Source organism: Hemitrygon akajei, chromosome 19, assembly GCF_048418815.1.
Source record: "Hemitrygon akajei chromosome 19, sHemAka1.3, whole genome shotgun sequence".
Lineage (NCBI taxonomy): Eukaryota > Metazoa > Chordata > Chondrichthyes > Myliobatiformes > Dasyatidae > Hemitrygon > Hemitrygon akajei.
The window spans coordinates 61,391,654-61,405,655 of record NC_133142.1 but is presented as its reverse complement, the minus strand read 5'-3'; the positions used below and the strand labels follow the sequence as shown (position 1 = coordinate 61,405,655).

General features: G+C 43.7%; 1 protein-coding gene across 1 annotated transcript in view; it reads left to right on the top strand.

Annotated features, from left to right (window-relative positions):
• plxnd1 (plexin D1) overlaps positions 1 to 14,002 on the top strand; it is a 162,427-nt gene that overhangs the window by 47,867 nt on the left and 100,558 nt on the right. Inside the window, exons 10-12 of the mRNA XM_073072614.1 lie at positions 1,147 to 1,233; positions 5,721 to 5,814; positions 12,455 to 12,618. Of these exons, the coding sequence (XP_072928715.1) occupies positions 1,147 to 1,233; positions 5,721 to 5,814; positions 12,455 to 12,618 (345 nt within the window). The remainder of the gene's footprint in view (positions 1 to 1,146; positions 1,234 to 5,720; positions 5,815 to 12,454; positions 12,619 to 14,002) is intronic.

Genomic DNA, 14,002 nt, shown 5'->3' with positions numbered 1-14,002 from the left:
ATCCACCACTACTCTCTGGCATCTCCCATCCAGCCACTGTTGAATCCATTTTAACAATTCAACATTAATACCTAACGATTGAACCTTCCTAACTAACCTTCCATGCGGAACCTTGTCAAAGGTCTTACTGAAGTCCATATAAACACCATCCACTGCTTTACCCTCATCAACTTTTCTCGTAACCTCTTCAAAAAATTCAATAAGATTTGTCAAACATGACCTTCCACGCACAAATCCATGTTGACTGTTCCTAATCAGACCCTGTCTATCCAGATAATTGTATATATCATCTCTAAGAATACTTCCCATTAATTTACCCACCACTGACGTCAAGCTGACAGGCCTATGTGCAATGAGGAAGAAAGAATAAATAACGAAAATGACTCTACCTTATGCTTCTACTCACTGAAGCATCTATGGGCCAAAGCTTCACTCTAACACTGGCTGCTCCCTGATGACCACTCTGATTAAACCTAACTTCTTTTTATTGGACCTTGCCAAATGCCTAATTATGTGCAATCCAATGTCTCCTCAGGAACTGTGGCCTGCAAAATGTGCTGACTGCTCCCGCTTGCTTCTTTTAACCTCTCTCTCCCTCTTTGCAGTCCTATGTCCTCTCAGGAACTGTGATGCACAAAATGGCAAATCTCTGCATTCTTTCAAGCTTCCTGACCAGGTTGTGGGTCCAGACCAGAGCTGATAGGTCGAAGAGTCCAGAGCTGGGTTGGTAGTATTAGGAGTTCAGAACATGGGTAATGAGAGTCCAGTTCTGGATGCTCAGCCTAGGATTTCATACCAGGAGTGGTAGGTCTAGAGTCCAGATAATGGATGGTGGGGCTGGATTAGGGATAGGGTTAGGATTAGCTGGAAGTCCAGATATTATGTAACCATATAACAATTACAGCATGGAAACAGGCCATCTTGGTCCTTCTAGTCCGTGACGAACACTTACTCTTGAGAGCGAATAGGGAAGTAGTGATCGGAACAGGAGGGTTGGATTTCGGGGCACCAGATGTGGGGAGGGCGAGGTGATGAGGGTTCAAACTGGGGCATTTGTGGGAGGGACTGAATGAGGAAGAGGCAGGGTGTGGGGGTTGACCCAGGTGGGAGTAGTTACCATTCTAACCATTTTCAATTCTGCTTCAGGGCAGTAAGCTGCAGTGTGACTTTGGACACCAGGTTCGTGAGGCACGGTGGTTCAATAGTTCCCACGTACTGTGTGAGGGTGTCAAGGTAAGTACAGCACTGAAAACCTTTGCAGTTTTTCCCCCTGGCATTGACTGCAAACAGCTGGTATTAAATAGTCACATAGTAAAGGCAGTCCAATAACCCTTACCCACATACTGAGCTCAACCTCCCATCTCTGAGCAGCCTCCTTGATCTAACACTATAAATCAGTTTCTAACCCCTCTGGAAGGTGTTACTCTGTGGGTGAGGTTCTCCTCTGAATATCCCAGGGATCTGAAGCTGTCTCTCCATTCGAGTTTGTGGCATTGCTGTGTATGTTATGAGCCATTAGGAGAAGGTCCTGACTATACCTCTTTCTCACATGAACACTGAAGACCACAATAATATTTGGAAAGGAATAGATGCTTATCCCAGAAGCTCTGGCCAACAGTTAGCACTCCCAGGGACAGTTTATCTGGTTCTTACTAGCTTCGTACATGTAGAAGTTTGCAGAAGAGAGCTTGTGAATAAACGCTTGTACTATTTGGAAACTTAGTTGTGTATGAAAGTCTGCATATGAGAGTCTGCAATGGATGCATGTGTGATCTTGCTGTGCACAGATTGCCTGTTCTGTTTCCAGTTTTTGGGATGGCGATACTTCCAAGAAGGATGAGGTTGGCTGTAAGGCTCAATGGCAATCTAATGGGTGTGAGAGTGGCACTATATAATTGAAGGCTTTTTTTTCTATCTCAGGTCTCCAAATTGTCATTTGCCTGCCTCTTTAATCTTTGGCTGAGGCAACTGTAGAAGCCGGATCTCTGGCACTGAGTTTGGTTCTGCAGTGCAGAAGGGAGGGTGGAAGAAGAGGAGAGCGGTAGTGATAGGGGACTCGATAGTTAGAGGTACAGACAGGAGGTTCTGTGGTCACGACAGAGACTCCCGGATGGTTTGTTGCCTCCCTGGTGCCAGGGTCAGGGATGTCTCTGATCGCGTGCACAGCATTATGAAATGGAAGGGTGAGCAGCCAGATATCATGGTGCACATTGGTACCAATGATGTAGGAAGAAAGAGTGAGGAGGTCCTGAAGAGTGAGTATAGAGAGCTTGGTAGGAAGTTAAAAAGCAGGACCTCAAGGGTGGTAATCTCAGGATTGCTACCTGTGCCACGTGCCAGTGAGGGTAAGAATAGGATGCTCTGGAGGTTGAACACATTGCTGAGGAACTGGTGTAGGGGGCAGTGTTTCAGATTTCAGGATCATTGGGACCTCTTCTGGGGCAGGTGGGACTTGTACAAGAGAGACGGGTTACACCTGAACTACAGGGGGACCAATATCCTTACAGGGAGGTTTGTTAGTGCTATTGGGGGGGGGGGGGGGGTTTAAACTAGATTTGCAGGGGGATGGGAACCAGAGTGCCAGAGTAGATAGTGGAACGGGGGTGAAAATAAATGATGTTAAAGGTTCATGTAAAGTCACAAATAGAAGGGTTGTGTATGGTGGTAATAATCTTCTGAGGTGTTTCAATGCGAGGAGTATTGTGGGGAAGGTTGACAAGCTGAGAGCGTGGATTGACACATGGAATTCTGACATTGTAGCCATTAGTGAAACTTGGCTACAGGAGGAGCAGGACTGGCAGCTTAATGTTGCAAGGTTCCGATGTTTCAGACATGATAGAGACAGAGGATGAAGGGTGGGGATGGGTGGTGGCATTGCTAGTCAGGGAAAATGTTACAGCAATGCTCAGGCAGGACAGATTAGAGGGCTTGTCTACCGAGGCCGTATGGGTGGAAAGGTATGACCACATTAATGGGGTTGTATTATAGGTCACCCAATAGTCAGTGAGAATTGGAGGAGCAAATCTGCAGAGAGATAGCAGACAACTGCAGGAAACATAAAAGTTGTGATAGTAGGGGCTTTCAATTTTCCATGTATTGATTGGAACTCCCATACTGTTGAAGGTCTAGATGGGTTAGAGTTTGTAAAATGTGTTCAGGAATGTTTTCTAAATCAATATATAGAGGTACCGATTAGAGAGGGTGCAATATTAGTTCTCATATTAGGAAACGAGTTAGGACAAGTAATGGAAGTGTGTGTAGGGGAACACTTTGGTTCCAGTGATCACAACACCATTAGTTTCAACTTGATCATGGATAAAGATAGATCTGGTCCTCAGGTTGAAATTCTAAACTGGAAAAAGGCAAAATTTAAAGAAATGAGAAGGGATCTAAAAAGCATGGATTGGGACAGATTGTTCTCTGGCAAGGATGTCGTTGGTAAGTGGGAGACCTTCAAAGGAGAAATTTTGAGAGTGCAGAGTTTGTATGTTCCTGTCAGGATTAAAGGCAAAGTGAATAAGAGTAAGGAACCTTGGTTCTCTAGAGATATTGGAACTCTTGACGAAGAAGAGAGAGATGTATGACATGTATATGAAACTGGGAGCAAATAAGGTACTTGAGGAATATAAAAAGTGCAAAAAAATACTTAAGAAAGAAATCAGGCGGGCTAAAAGAAGACATGAGGTAGCTTTGGCAGTCAAGGTGAAGGATAATCCAAAGATCTTCTACAGGTATATTAAGAGCAAAAGGATAGTAAGGGATAAAGTTGGTCCTCTTGAAGATTAGAGTGGTTGCCTATGTATGGAACCAAAAGAAATGGGGGATATCTTAAATGGGTTTTTTGCGTCTGTGTTTACTAACAAAACTGGCATGGAGTTAATGGAAGTAAGGCAAACAAGTAGTGAGGTCATGGAACCTATACAGAGGAGGTGCTTGCTATCTTGAGGCAAATCAGAGTAGATAAATCTCCAGGACCTGACAGGGTACTCCCTCAGACCTTGAAGGAGACTAGTGTTGAAATTGCAGGGGCCCTGGGAGATATATTTAAAATGTCGGTGTCTACAGGTGAGGTGCCGGATGATTGGAGGATAGCTCATGTTGTTCCATTGTTTAAAAAAGGCTCTAAAAGTAATCCGGGAAATTACAGGCCAGTAAGTTTGACAGTGGTAGTAGGGTAAATTATTGGAAGGAGTACTAAGAGATAGGATCTACAAGTATTTAGGTAGACAGGGACTTATTAGGGAGAGTCAACATGGCTTTGTGCGTGGTAGGTCAGGTTTAACAAATATATTAGAGATTTTCGAGGAGGTTGCAAGGAAAGTGGATGAAGGGAAGGCAGTGGATGTTGTCTACATGGACTTCAGTAAGGCCTTTGACAAGATCCCACATGGAATGTTAGTTAGGAAGATTCAGTCGCTAGGTATACATGGTGAGGTAGTAAATTGGATTAGACATTGGCTCAATGGGAGAAGTCAGAGAGTGGTAGTGGAGGATTGCTTCTCTGAGTGGAGGCCTTTGACTAGTGGTGTGCCACAGGGATCAGTGCTGGGTCCATTGTAATTTGTCATCTAAATCAATGATCTGGATGATAATGTGGTCAATTGGATCAGCAAATTTGCTGATGATACAAAGATTGGAGGTGTAGTGGACAGTGAGGAAGGTTTTCAAAGCTTGCAGAGGGATCTGGACCAGCTGGAAAAATGGGCTGAAAAATGGCAGAAGGAGTTTGATACAGACAGGGGTGAGATATTGCACTTTGGAAGGAAAAACCAAGGTAATTCATACAAGGTAAATGGTAGGGCACTGAGGAGTGCAGTAGAACAGAGGGATCTAGGAATACAGATACAAAGTTCCCTGAAAGTGGCGTCACAGGTAGATAGGGTAGTAAAGAGAGCTTTTGGTACATTGGCCTTTATAAATCAAAGTATTGTGTATAAGAGTTGGAATGTTATGGTAAGGTTGTATAAGGCATTAGTGAGGCCGAATTTGGAGTATTGTGTACAGTTTTGGTCACCGAATTACAGGAAGGATATTAATAAGGTTGAAAGAGTGCAGAGAAGGTTTACAAGGATGTTGCCGGGACTTGAGAAACTGAGTTACAGAGAAAGGTTGAATAGCTTAAGACCGTATTCCCTGGAGCGTAGAAGAATGAGGGGAAATTTGATAGAGGTATATAAAATTATGATGGGTATAGATAGAGTGAATGCAAGCAGGCTTTTTCCACTGAGGCTAGGGAAGGTAAAAAACCCCCAGAGGAAATGGGTTAAGGGTGAAGGGGGAAAAGTTTAAAGGGAACATTAGGAGGGGGCTTCTTCACACAGAGAGTGGTGGGAGTGTGGAATGAGCTGCCAGAAGGAGTGGTAAATGCGGGCTCACTTTTAACATTTAAGAAAAACTTGGACAGGTACATGGATGAGAGTTGTATGGAGGGATATGGACTGGGTGCTGGTCAGTGGGACTAGGCAGAAAAATGGTTCGGCACAGCCAAGAAGGGTCAAAAGGCCTGTTTCTTTGCTGTAATGTTCTATGGTTCTATGGTTCTAAATGCTTGTCGAACTATTTTGGGTAGCATCTCCTGGTTACTAGGCATGGGTGTCACTGGGATTAGCTTGGCAATGTTGCACACATCCAGACCCAGCACCCAGAGCACCTTCACCACTGTTGGTTCCCTGCTTCCTTCTGAACCTCTTTGCAGACCACCATTTCCTTTGTTTTTTCAGCTGTTGACACACAATGCAAGCCAACAATTTCCCATCAGGCTGAGGCTGAAGGAAGATTCAGAGAAGCTGATTGACAATCCTAGCGCCACCTCAGGTTTGGTACACTGCGAGTGTGACTGCACCACGGATGTGTGGCAGGGTGCCACTTTTGTCCTGATGAACCAATGCTCACTCAAAAGTTTTATGGGATTACATGCTGAGATGCAGGTCTTTACTTCCACTGTGTCAGGGGCTGCTTTTTCAACAGTTCACTGCATGTTAAATGGTTCAAGGCTCCAACTTAGAATCGACACCTGGCAGCACCCATCCTATCCATAAAAGAGTTTGGCTGTAGGCAGAATTCAACTGTTAGACAAGCTGAATAGCCCATGGTTTGGCATGGAATGGCAACCATGAGGATATGTGAAGTTGTGCTGAGCTGGTAGAATATAGAACATTACAGTATAGTACAAACCCTTTGGCCTATGATGTTGTGCTAAGTTTTTAACCTGCTCTAAGATCAATCTAACCCTTTCTTCCTACATAAACTTTCCTTTTTCTATTGTCCAAATTTCAAAAAGGTAAAAGTAAATTTATTATCAAAGTGCATTTATGTCACCATATATAACACTGAGTTTCATTTTCTTGTGGACATACTGAATAAATTTATAGAATACTCATAACAGAATCAGTAAAAGACCGTCCAACTTGGGCGTTCAACCAGAGGGCAGATGACAACAAATAGTGCAAAATGCAAAAAGAAATAAATAATTATCAATAAAGAAACAGAAATATCCAGCACATAAGATGAGTCCTTGAAAGTGAGTCCATTGTTTGTGAATACATTTCAACGATGGGGCAAGTGAAGTTGAGTGAAATTATCCCCTCTCGTTCAAGAGAGGTAGTAACTGTTCCAGAACCTGGTGATGTGAGTTCTGATGAGCATGTCGTGGGTAGTGGAAATCCTTGATGATGGATTTTGTTTTTCTGCAACAGCGTTTCATGTTGATGTGCTCAGTAGCCGGGAAGGCTTTACCTGTGATGGACCAGGTCATATTCACTACTTCTGATAGGATTTTCCATTCAAGGACATTGTTTTTTCAATACCAGGTTGTGATATAGCCAGTCAGTATACTCTCCACTGTACATCTATAGACGTTTGTCAAAATTCTAAATATCATGCCGAATCTTCGCAACTCCTAAGGCAGTAGAAGGATTGTTGTACTTTTTTCGTAATTGCGCTTGTGTTCTGGGTTAGGACAGGTCTTCTGAAATAATAGCACCAAGGAATTTAAGGTTGTTGACCCTTTCCACCTTTGATCATCCAATGAGCACTGACTCATTGACATCTGGTTTCCTTCTCCTGAATCAGCTTTTGGTCTTGTTGACATTGAGTGAGAGATTGTTGCTGAAGCATTGCTCAGCCAGATTCTCAATTTCCCTCCTGTATGCTGATTCATCACCACATTTGATTTGGCCTACAACAGTGGTGTTGTCAGCAAGCTTGAATATGGCATTGGAGCTGTGCTCAGCCACACAGTCATAAGTATAAAGTTGAGTAGAGCAAAGGTGCACCTATGTTGTTGGAGATTGTGGAGAAATGTTGTTGCCAATCCAAACTGACTGTGGTCTGCAAGTAAGGAAATTAAGGATCCAATTGCACAAGGAACTATTGAGAACAAGGTCTTGAAGTTATTGATTAGTTTTGAGGGGATGATTGTATTGAATGCTGAGCTGTAGTTGATAAAGGGTATCCTGATGTATGCATCAATGCTCTCCAGATGTTCCAGGGTTGAGCGAAGAGGCAGTGAGATGGCATCTGCTGTGGGCCTGTTGCTTCAGTAGAGAAATTGGAGTGGATTTAATTTGCTTCTCAAGCAGGCGCTAATAAGTTTCATCACCAATGTCTCAAAACATTTCATCACTGTGGATGTAAGTGCTACTGGGTGATAGTCATTGTGGCAGGTCACCATGCTCTTCTTCATTGGTATAATTGAAGCTTTCTAGAAGCAGGTAAGTACCACACACTGCTGAAGGAAGAGGTTAAAGATCTCAGTGGACACTCCAGCTTGTTGATCAGCACAGGTCTTTAGTAGTTGGCCAGGTACCTTGTCTTTGTCGAATGCCTTTTGTGGGTTCATCTCTGGTAGAGTGCTCAGAGGATGTGCAGACCAGCTAGCAGATGTTGTCACTGACATCTTCAACATCTCCCTGAGCAGCGCCACCATTCCAACGTGCTTCAAGGCCGCCACCATCGTCCCCGTGCCGAAGTCTTCAGTGTCCTGCCTAAATGACTACCGTCCCGTTGCACTTACATCCATCATCATGAAGTGTTTCGAGAGGCTCGTCATGAGGCATATCAAGACACTGCTGCCCCCCTCACTGGACCCCCTGCAGTTTGTGTACCGTCCCAACCGCTCAACAGATGACGCCATTGCCACCACCCTCTACCTGGACAAAAAAGACACATACGTTCGGATGCTGTTCATAGACTTTAGTTCAGCATTCAACACAATCATCCCTCAGAAACTGATTGGAAAGCTGAGCCTACTGGGCCTGAACACCTCCCTCTGCAACTGGATCCTAGACTTCCTGACTGGGAGACCTCAGTCAGTCTGGATCGGGAGCAGCATCTCCAACACCATCACACTGAGCAGGGGGGCTCCCCAGGGTTGCGCGCTCAGTTCACTGCTGTTCACTCTGCTGACCCACGACTGTGCTGCAACACACAGCTCGAACCATATCATGAAGTTCGCCGATGGCACGACTGTGGTGGGTCTCATCAGCAAGAACGACGAGTCAGCTTACAGAGAGGAGGTGCAGCAGCTAATGGACTGGTGCAGAGCCAACAACCTGTCTCTTAATGTGAACAATACAAAAGAGATGGTTGTTGACTTCAGGAGGGCACGGAGCAACCACTCCCCGCTGAACATCGACGGCTCCTTGGTAGAGATCGTAAAGAGCACCAAATTTCTTGGTGTTCACCTGACGGAGAATCTCACCTGGTCCCTCAACACCAGCTCCATAGCAAAGAAAGCCCAGCAGCGTCTCTACTTTTTGCAAAGGCTGAGGAAAGTCCATCTCCCACCCCCCATCCTCATCACATTCTACAGGGGTTGTATTGAGAGCATCCTGAGCAGCTGCATCACTGCCTGGTTCGGAAATTGCACCATCACAGATCGCAAGACCCTGCAGCGAATAGTGAGGTCAGCTGAGAAGATCATCGGGGTCTCTCTTCCTGCCGTCATGGGCATTTACACTACACGCTGCATCCGCAAAGCAAACAGCATTATGAAGGACCCCATGCACCCCTCATACAATCTCTTCTCCCTCCTGCCGTCTGGGAAAAGGCTCTGAAGCATTCAGGCTCTCACGACCAGACTATGTAACAGTTTCTTCCCCGAAGCTGTCAGACTCCTCAATACCCAAAGCCTGGACTAACACCTTGTCCTACTGTTCTGTTTATTATTTATTGTAATGCCTGCACTGTTTTTGTGCACTTTATGCAGTCCAGTGTAGGTCTGTAGTCTAGTGTAGCTTTCTCTGTGTTGTGTTTTTTTTTATTACATAGTTTGGTCTAGTTTTTTGTACTGTGTCATTTAACGCCATGGTCCTGAAAAACGTTGTCTCATTTTTTACTATGCACTGTACCAGCAGTTATGGTCGAAATGACAATAAAAGTTGACTTGACAACTTGACTTGAAAGCTGTTTGTATATTGGCCTCAGAGACTGAAATTACAGGATTGTTAGGGGATGTTGGAGTTCGTGATGGTTCCTCCATGTTTTGATAATCAAAATGAGCATTGGAGGTATTGAGGTCATCTGGAAGTGAAGCCTTGCTGTCTCCCATGTTGCTTGATTCAACTTTTGAAGAGGTGAGAGTATTCAAGCCCTGACACAACTGTCAAGCATCCTTTGTTGATTCAAGTTTGGTCCAGAATTGCCTCTTTGCCCATGTGATGGCTTTCCGGAGATCATACCTGGACCTCTTGTAACTTGCTTGGTCACCAGATTTGAATACCTCTAATCTGACTCTCCTCAGATTATGGATCTTATGGTTCATCCAAGGCTTTGGGAATTGGGGATTTGGGAAGACTTTGAATGATTTTGTGGAGTCCGTTACAGCCATTCATTCAGATCTGCAGATGAGTCCTTGCACTGTCCAATGACTTGAATCATTCCTGTAGCCACTTCTCTGCCTCCCACGACCACCTTTTTGTTGTCCTTGTCTCTGAAGCTTTGCTCTTCAGCCTCTGTCTGTATGCAGATAGGTGAAGGACAGCGAAGTGATCCAATTTACTGAATGCAGTCTGGGCATGGAACAATGGAATGGTAGGCATTCCTTATCTTAGTAGAACACTGTAGAACACTAATGTAGATCATTAATGTGTTGGGACCTCTGGTGCTACAGATCATATGCTGATTGGGTGGGGTTTTCTTCAAACAAGCCTGGTTGAAGCACCCAATCATGATTTGAAATGTATCAGGATGGACTGTTTCTTGTTTGGAGATGGCAGCATGCAATATCTTAAGCAGTTGATTTTAGTCAGGTGAAGGTAGTAGATAAACTGCAGTCAGGATAATGGGGCAAGCTCCCTTGGTAAATAAAATGGATGGCATATGACCAAGGTCGGAGGAACACAAGTTCAACAGAACTGCCACATCAGAGCACCATAAGAGTTTATTGTGAAACACACACCTTCACCTCTTTCCTTTTCCGAATGAGCAGTTTGATGCATTCGGTAAATTGAGAAACCTTCTGGTTTGACTGCTACATCCAAGTTTCACTGAGACTCTGCCTCTCATTTGCCCTGATACAGCAGTCTCGCCCTGAGGTCCTCAGTTTTGTCCTCTAGCGACTACACATTTGCTAACAAGATGCTGGTAGAGTTAGCCTCATCCCTCTACATTTCAGACTGGCTTAGAGTTCCCTCCCCTCCTGCCTTGCTTCCATCCATGGCAATAAACCTTCATCTGCTTAGAGGTGCTGTACCTGCCTAGTCCACTGAGACCTTAAGACGGTCGTGAAATCTAAATCATTAAGCTGCCTTAAAAGTGCATTGTTCAGATGGAAATTGCATGCTGTGGATTGCAGTGAGAGTAATTCAAAAGAGGTATATTTAAAAGTATATTTTGAAGTATTATCTGCAGGCTGAAAAATGTGATTCACCATTGCTATCTTTACTGGATAAATACTGGTATAATTCATGTGCTTATGTAAGAGTTTCTTAAATGTCCATAATATATCTGACTCTATCACCACCCATGGTAGCGTATTCCATCCACCCACCACTCTCTGTGTAAAAAAAATAAACTGTCTCTGTCTTCCCCCCTATTCTTTCCTCCAATCACCTTAAAATTATGCCTCCTGGTATTAGCCATTTCCACTCTGGGGAAAAAAAAGTCTCTGCCTATCTTTGCCTCTTATCATCTTGTACATCTCTATCACTCTAGAGAGAAAAGTCCTAGCTCACCAAACCTATCCTCATAACATGTGTTCTCTAGTCCAGGCAGCATCCTGGTAAATCTCCTCTGCACCCTCTCTAAAGCTTCCACATCCTTTCTATAATGAGATGTCCAGAACTGAATACAGTATTCCCAGTGTGGTCTATCTAGGGTTGTATAGAGCTGCATCATTGTCTCATGGCTGTTAGACCATAAGCCGTAGCAACAGTAATAGGCCTATTAGGCCTCTTGAACTCAGCCCTCCAAATAATGAAGTCCAACACACCCTCAAACATCGACTATTTACTCTTTTCCATGGATGCTGCCTGGCCAGCTGAGTTCCTCCAGCACTTTGTGTGTGTTCCTTTCAATATTTGACAGGTTCAATGAGATCCCCCTTCATTCTTCTAAACTCCCCTTTCATTCTCATGAACCTCATCTGGACCTTCTCCAGTGCCAGTATCTCCTTTCTTAGATAAGGGGCCAAAAATTGCTCACAATACTCCAAGCATGGTCTGACCAATGCCTTATAAAGATTTAGCATTATGTCTTTGCTTTTATATTCCAGTCTTTTTCCAAGTTCCTTTGCATCCCTGTTCAAATTTTAATTTTCTTCCTGTTTAGTCTACATCTTTATTCCTTCCAATGAAGTGAATGACCATGCACTTTCCTACACTATATTCAATTTGCCATTTCTTTGTCCATTCTCCTAATGTGTCTAGGTCCTTCTGCAGACTCCCTGCTTCCTCTAGTGAACCAACATATGCTCTTCCCACTCTGCTGACAACTGGACCAGTGCAGACATATCTTTACTCTGTGACTAATGTGGGTCATCCCTAACATGGGAGTGTGTTATACAGATGGTGAAGACATTTTACTCTGATTTGCATTGTCCCTGTCCTAGTAATGGGAACATTTTGCGTAGTGAAGAAGTTTTACTCTGATCCTGATCCACACTCGGAACATTTGGGATAGTGCAAAGGGAGCTACATAACCTATGCTGTCCCATTTCTGGTAATGCTTGATGAAGCGTGTAGAGGCAACATTTCTATCATATCTTGCTATACTTTGGGAATTGAAGGTCCTGACACAATGATTAAAGTGAAATCTAGAAGAGGAGTTGGATTTTCTGAAATGGCATTAAATGCTAAAAAATGCTAAAACATAAAAATCTTTCAATGACTGGCAGGAAATCTCCAAACATTGCTTTTCAATTTTCAGTGCTAGTGAAGCGCATTAAACCTCAAGATGAGAGTTTAACCTCAAGGTTGGGAAAGGAAGTCCTAATGTAAATATTATGTCTCTGCAGTGGAGGTGTACAACTGTGCAAGTGGCAGTTCAGACTGCTCAGAGTGCTGGGGACGAGACGACCGGGGACATCAATGTGTCTGGTGTGGGACAACGCAGAGCTGCAAGCTGAAGAGTGAGTGCAGGCAGATTGTGGACAACTGTCCTGCCCCTGAGATCCACAGGGTGAGTAAGGCTTCTCTCACCCTAGGCGTTATCATGCACCAAATCAGTTCTATACTCTAGGGGTGGAGTCCTCCAAATCCAGACTCTAGTCTCACCTAACCTCAGTGGAAAAAGCCTGCTTGCATTTACCTATCTTACTATACTTCTCATAATTTTCTATGCAGTTTATCTATCAAATCTCTCCCCATTCTCCTTCGTCCAGGGAATAAATTCTAACCTACTCAACCTTTCCCTATTGTTCAGGTCATCAAACCCTGGAAAATTCTCTTGTAATTATTCTCTATACTCTTTCAAACTTATGTCTTTCCTGTAGGTAGATGACCAGAATTGTACACAATACTCCAAATTAATAGAGATATAACAAAGATAGTCAACATGGCTTAGTTCAGGGGAACTCTTTCCAATTTGAGTTTTTTGAAGAAGTAACAAAATGTATTGATGAGTGCATTTGGCTAATATAGTCTCTGTGGACCTACGAGAGGTTTTTGACAAGTTCCACTTCATAAATTGGTCAAAAAAGGAGACCCCATGTGATCTTAAATTGTTTTGGTAATAGGAAACAGGGTGATGGTGGACAATTGTGTTTGGGATTGGAAACCTGTGAAGAGGTAAAAGGCTGAATAAGGAATCTGATAGGAGAAGATAGTTGACTATGGAAGAAATGGAAGGGGGAGGGACACCGTGGGGAGGTGAGGAGAAGAGATGGGGAATAAGGATAACCAGAATGGGGAATGTAAAAAGGGAGAAGGTGGGAAGAAATTACAAGAAGTTACAGAAATTGATGGTCATGCCATCAGATTGAAGTTTCCGCAGACAGGATATGAGTTTGACCTCATCATGACAGTAGAAGAGTCCATTGACCAACATGTTGGAATGGGAAGTTCAATTGAAATGAGTAGCCACTGAGATATCCTGCCTTTTGTTGTGATAGAACAAAGGTGCTCAACGAAGTATTCCTTCAATCTACTTTGGGTCTTACTGATGTAGAGGAGACTGCACCTGGAGTACCAGATACAGTGGATGACTCAGAAAGTCTCGAAGGTGAAGTGTCATCTCACCTGGAAGGACTATCTGGGGCTTTTGAATGAGGGAAGAGGTGTCGGGGCAGGTTTAACTCTTGTTAAAATGGCATGCCATTTACAAAAATAAAATACTATAAATTACAAAATAAATGAATAGTGCAAAAAAAAGGAATTACAATGTGCTGTCCACGGACAGTTCAGACATCTGATAGTGGAGAGAAAGAAATAGTTTCAGAATCTTTGAGATGTTGCCTGTGGTGGGGTATTTCGGTTCTGAGAAAAACCTGGACTGTTTGCGTTTGTTTGAATTGGAGCAGAGCCTTCAAAGGAAGGGGTTCTGAATGAAGTCAACAAAACTGTGG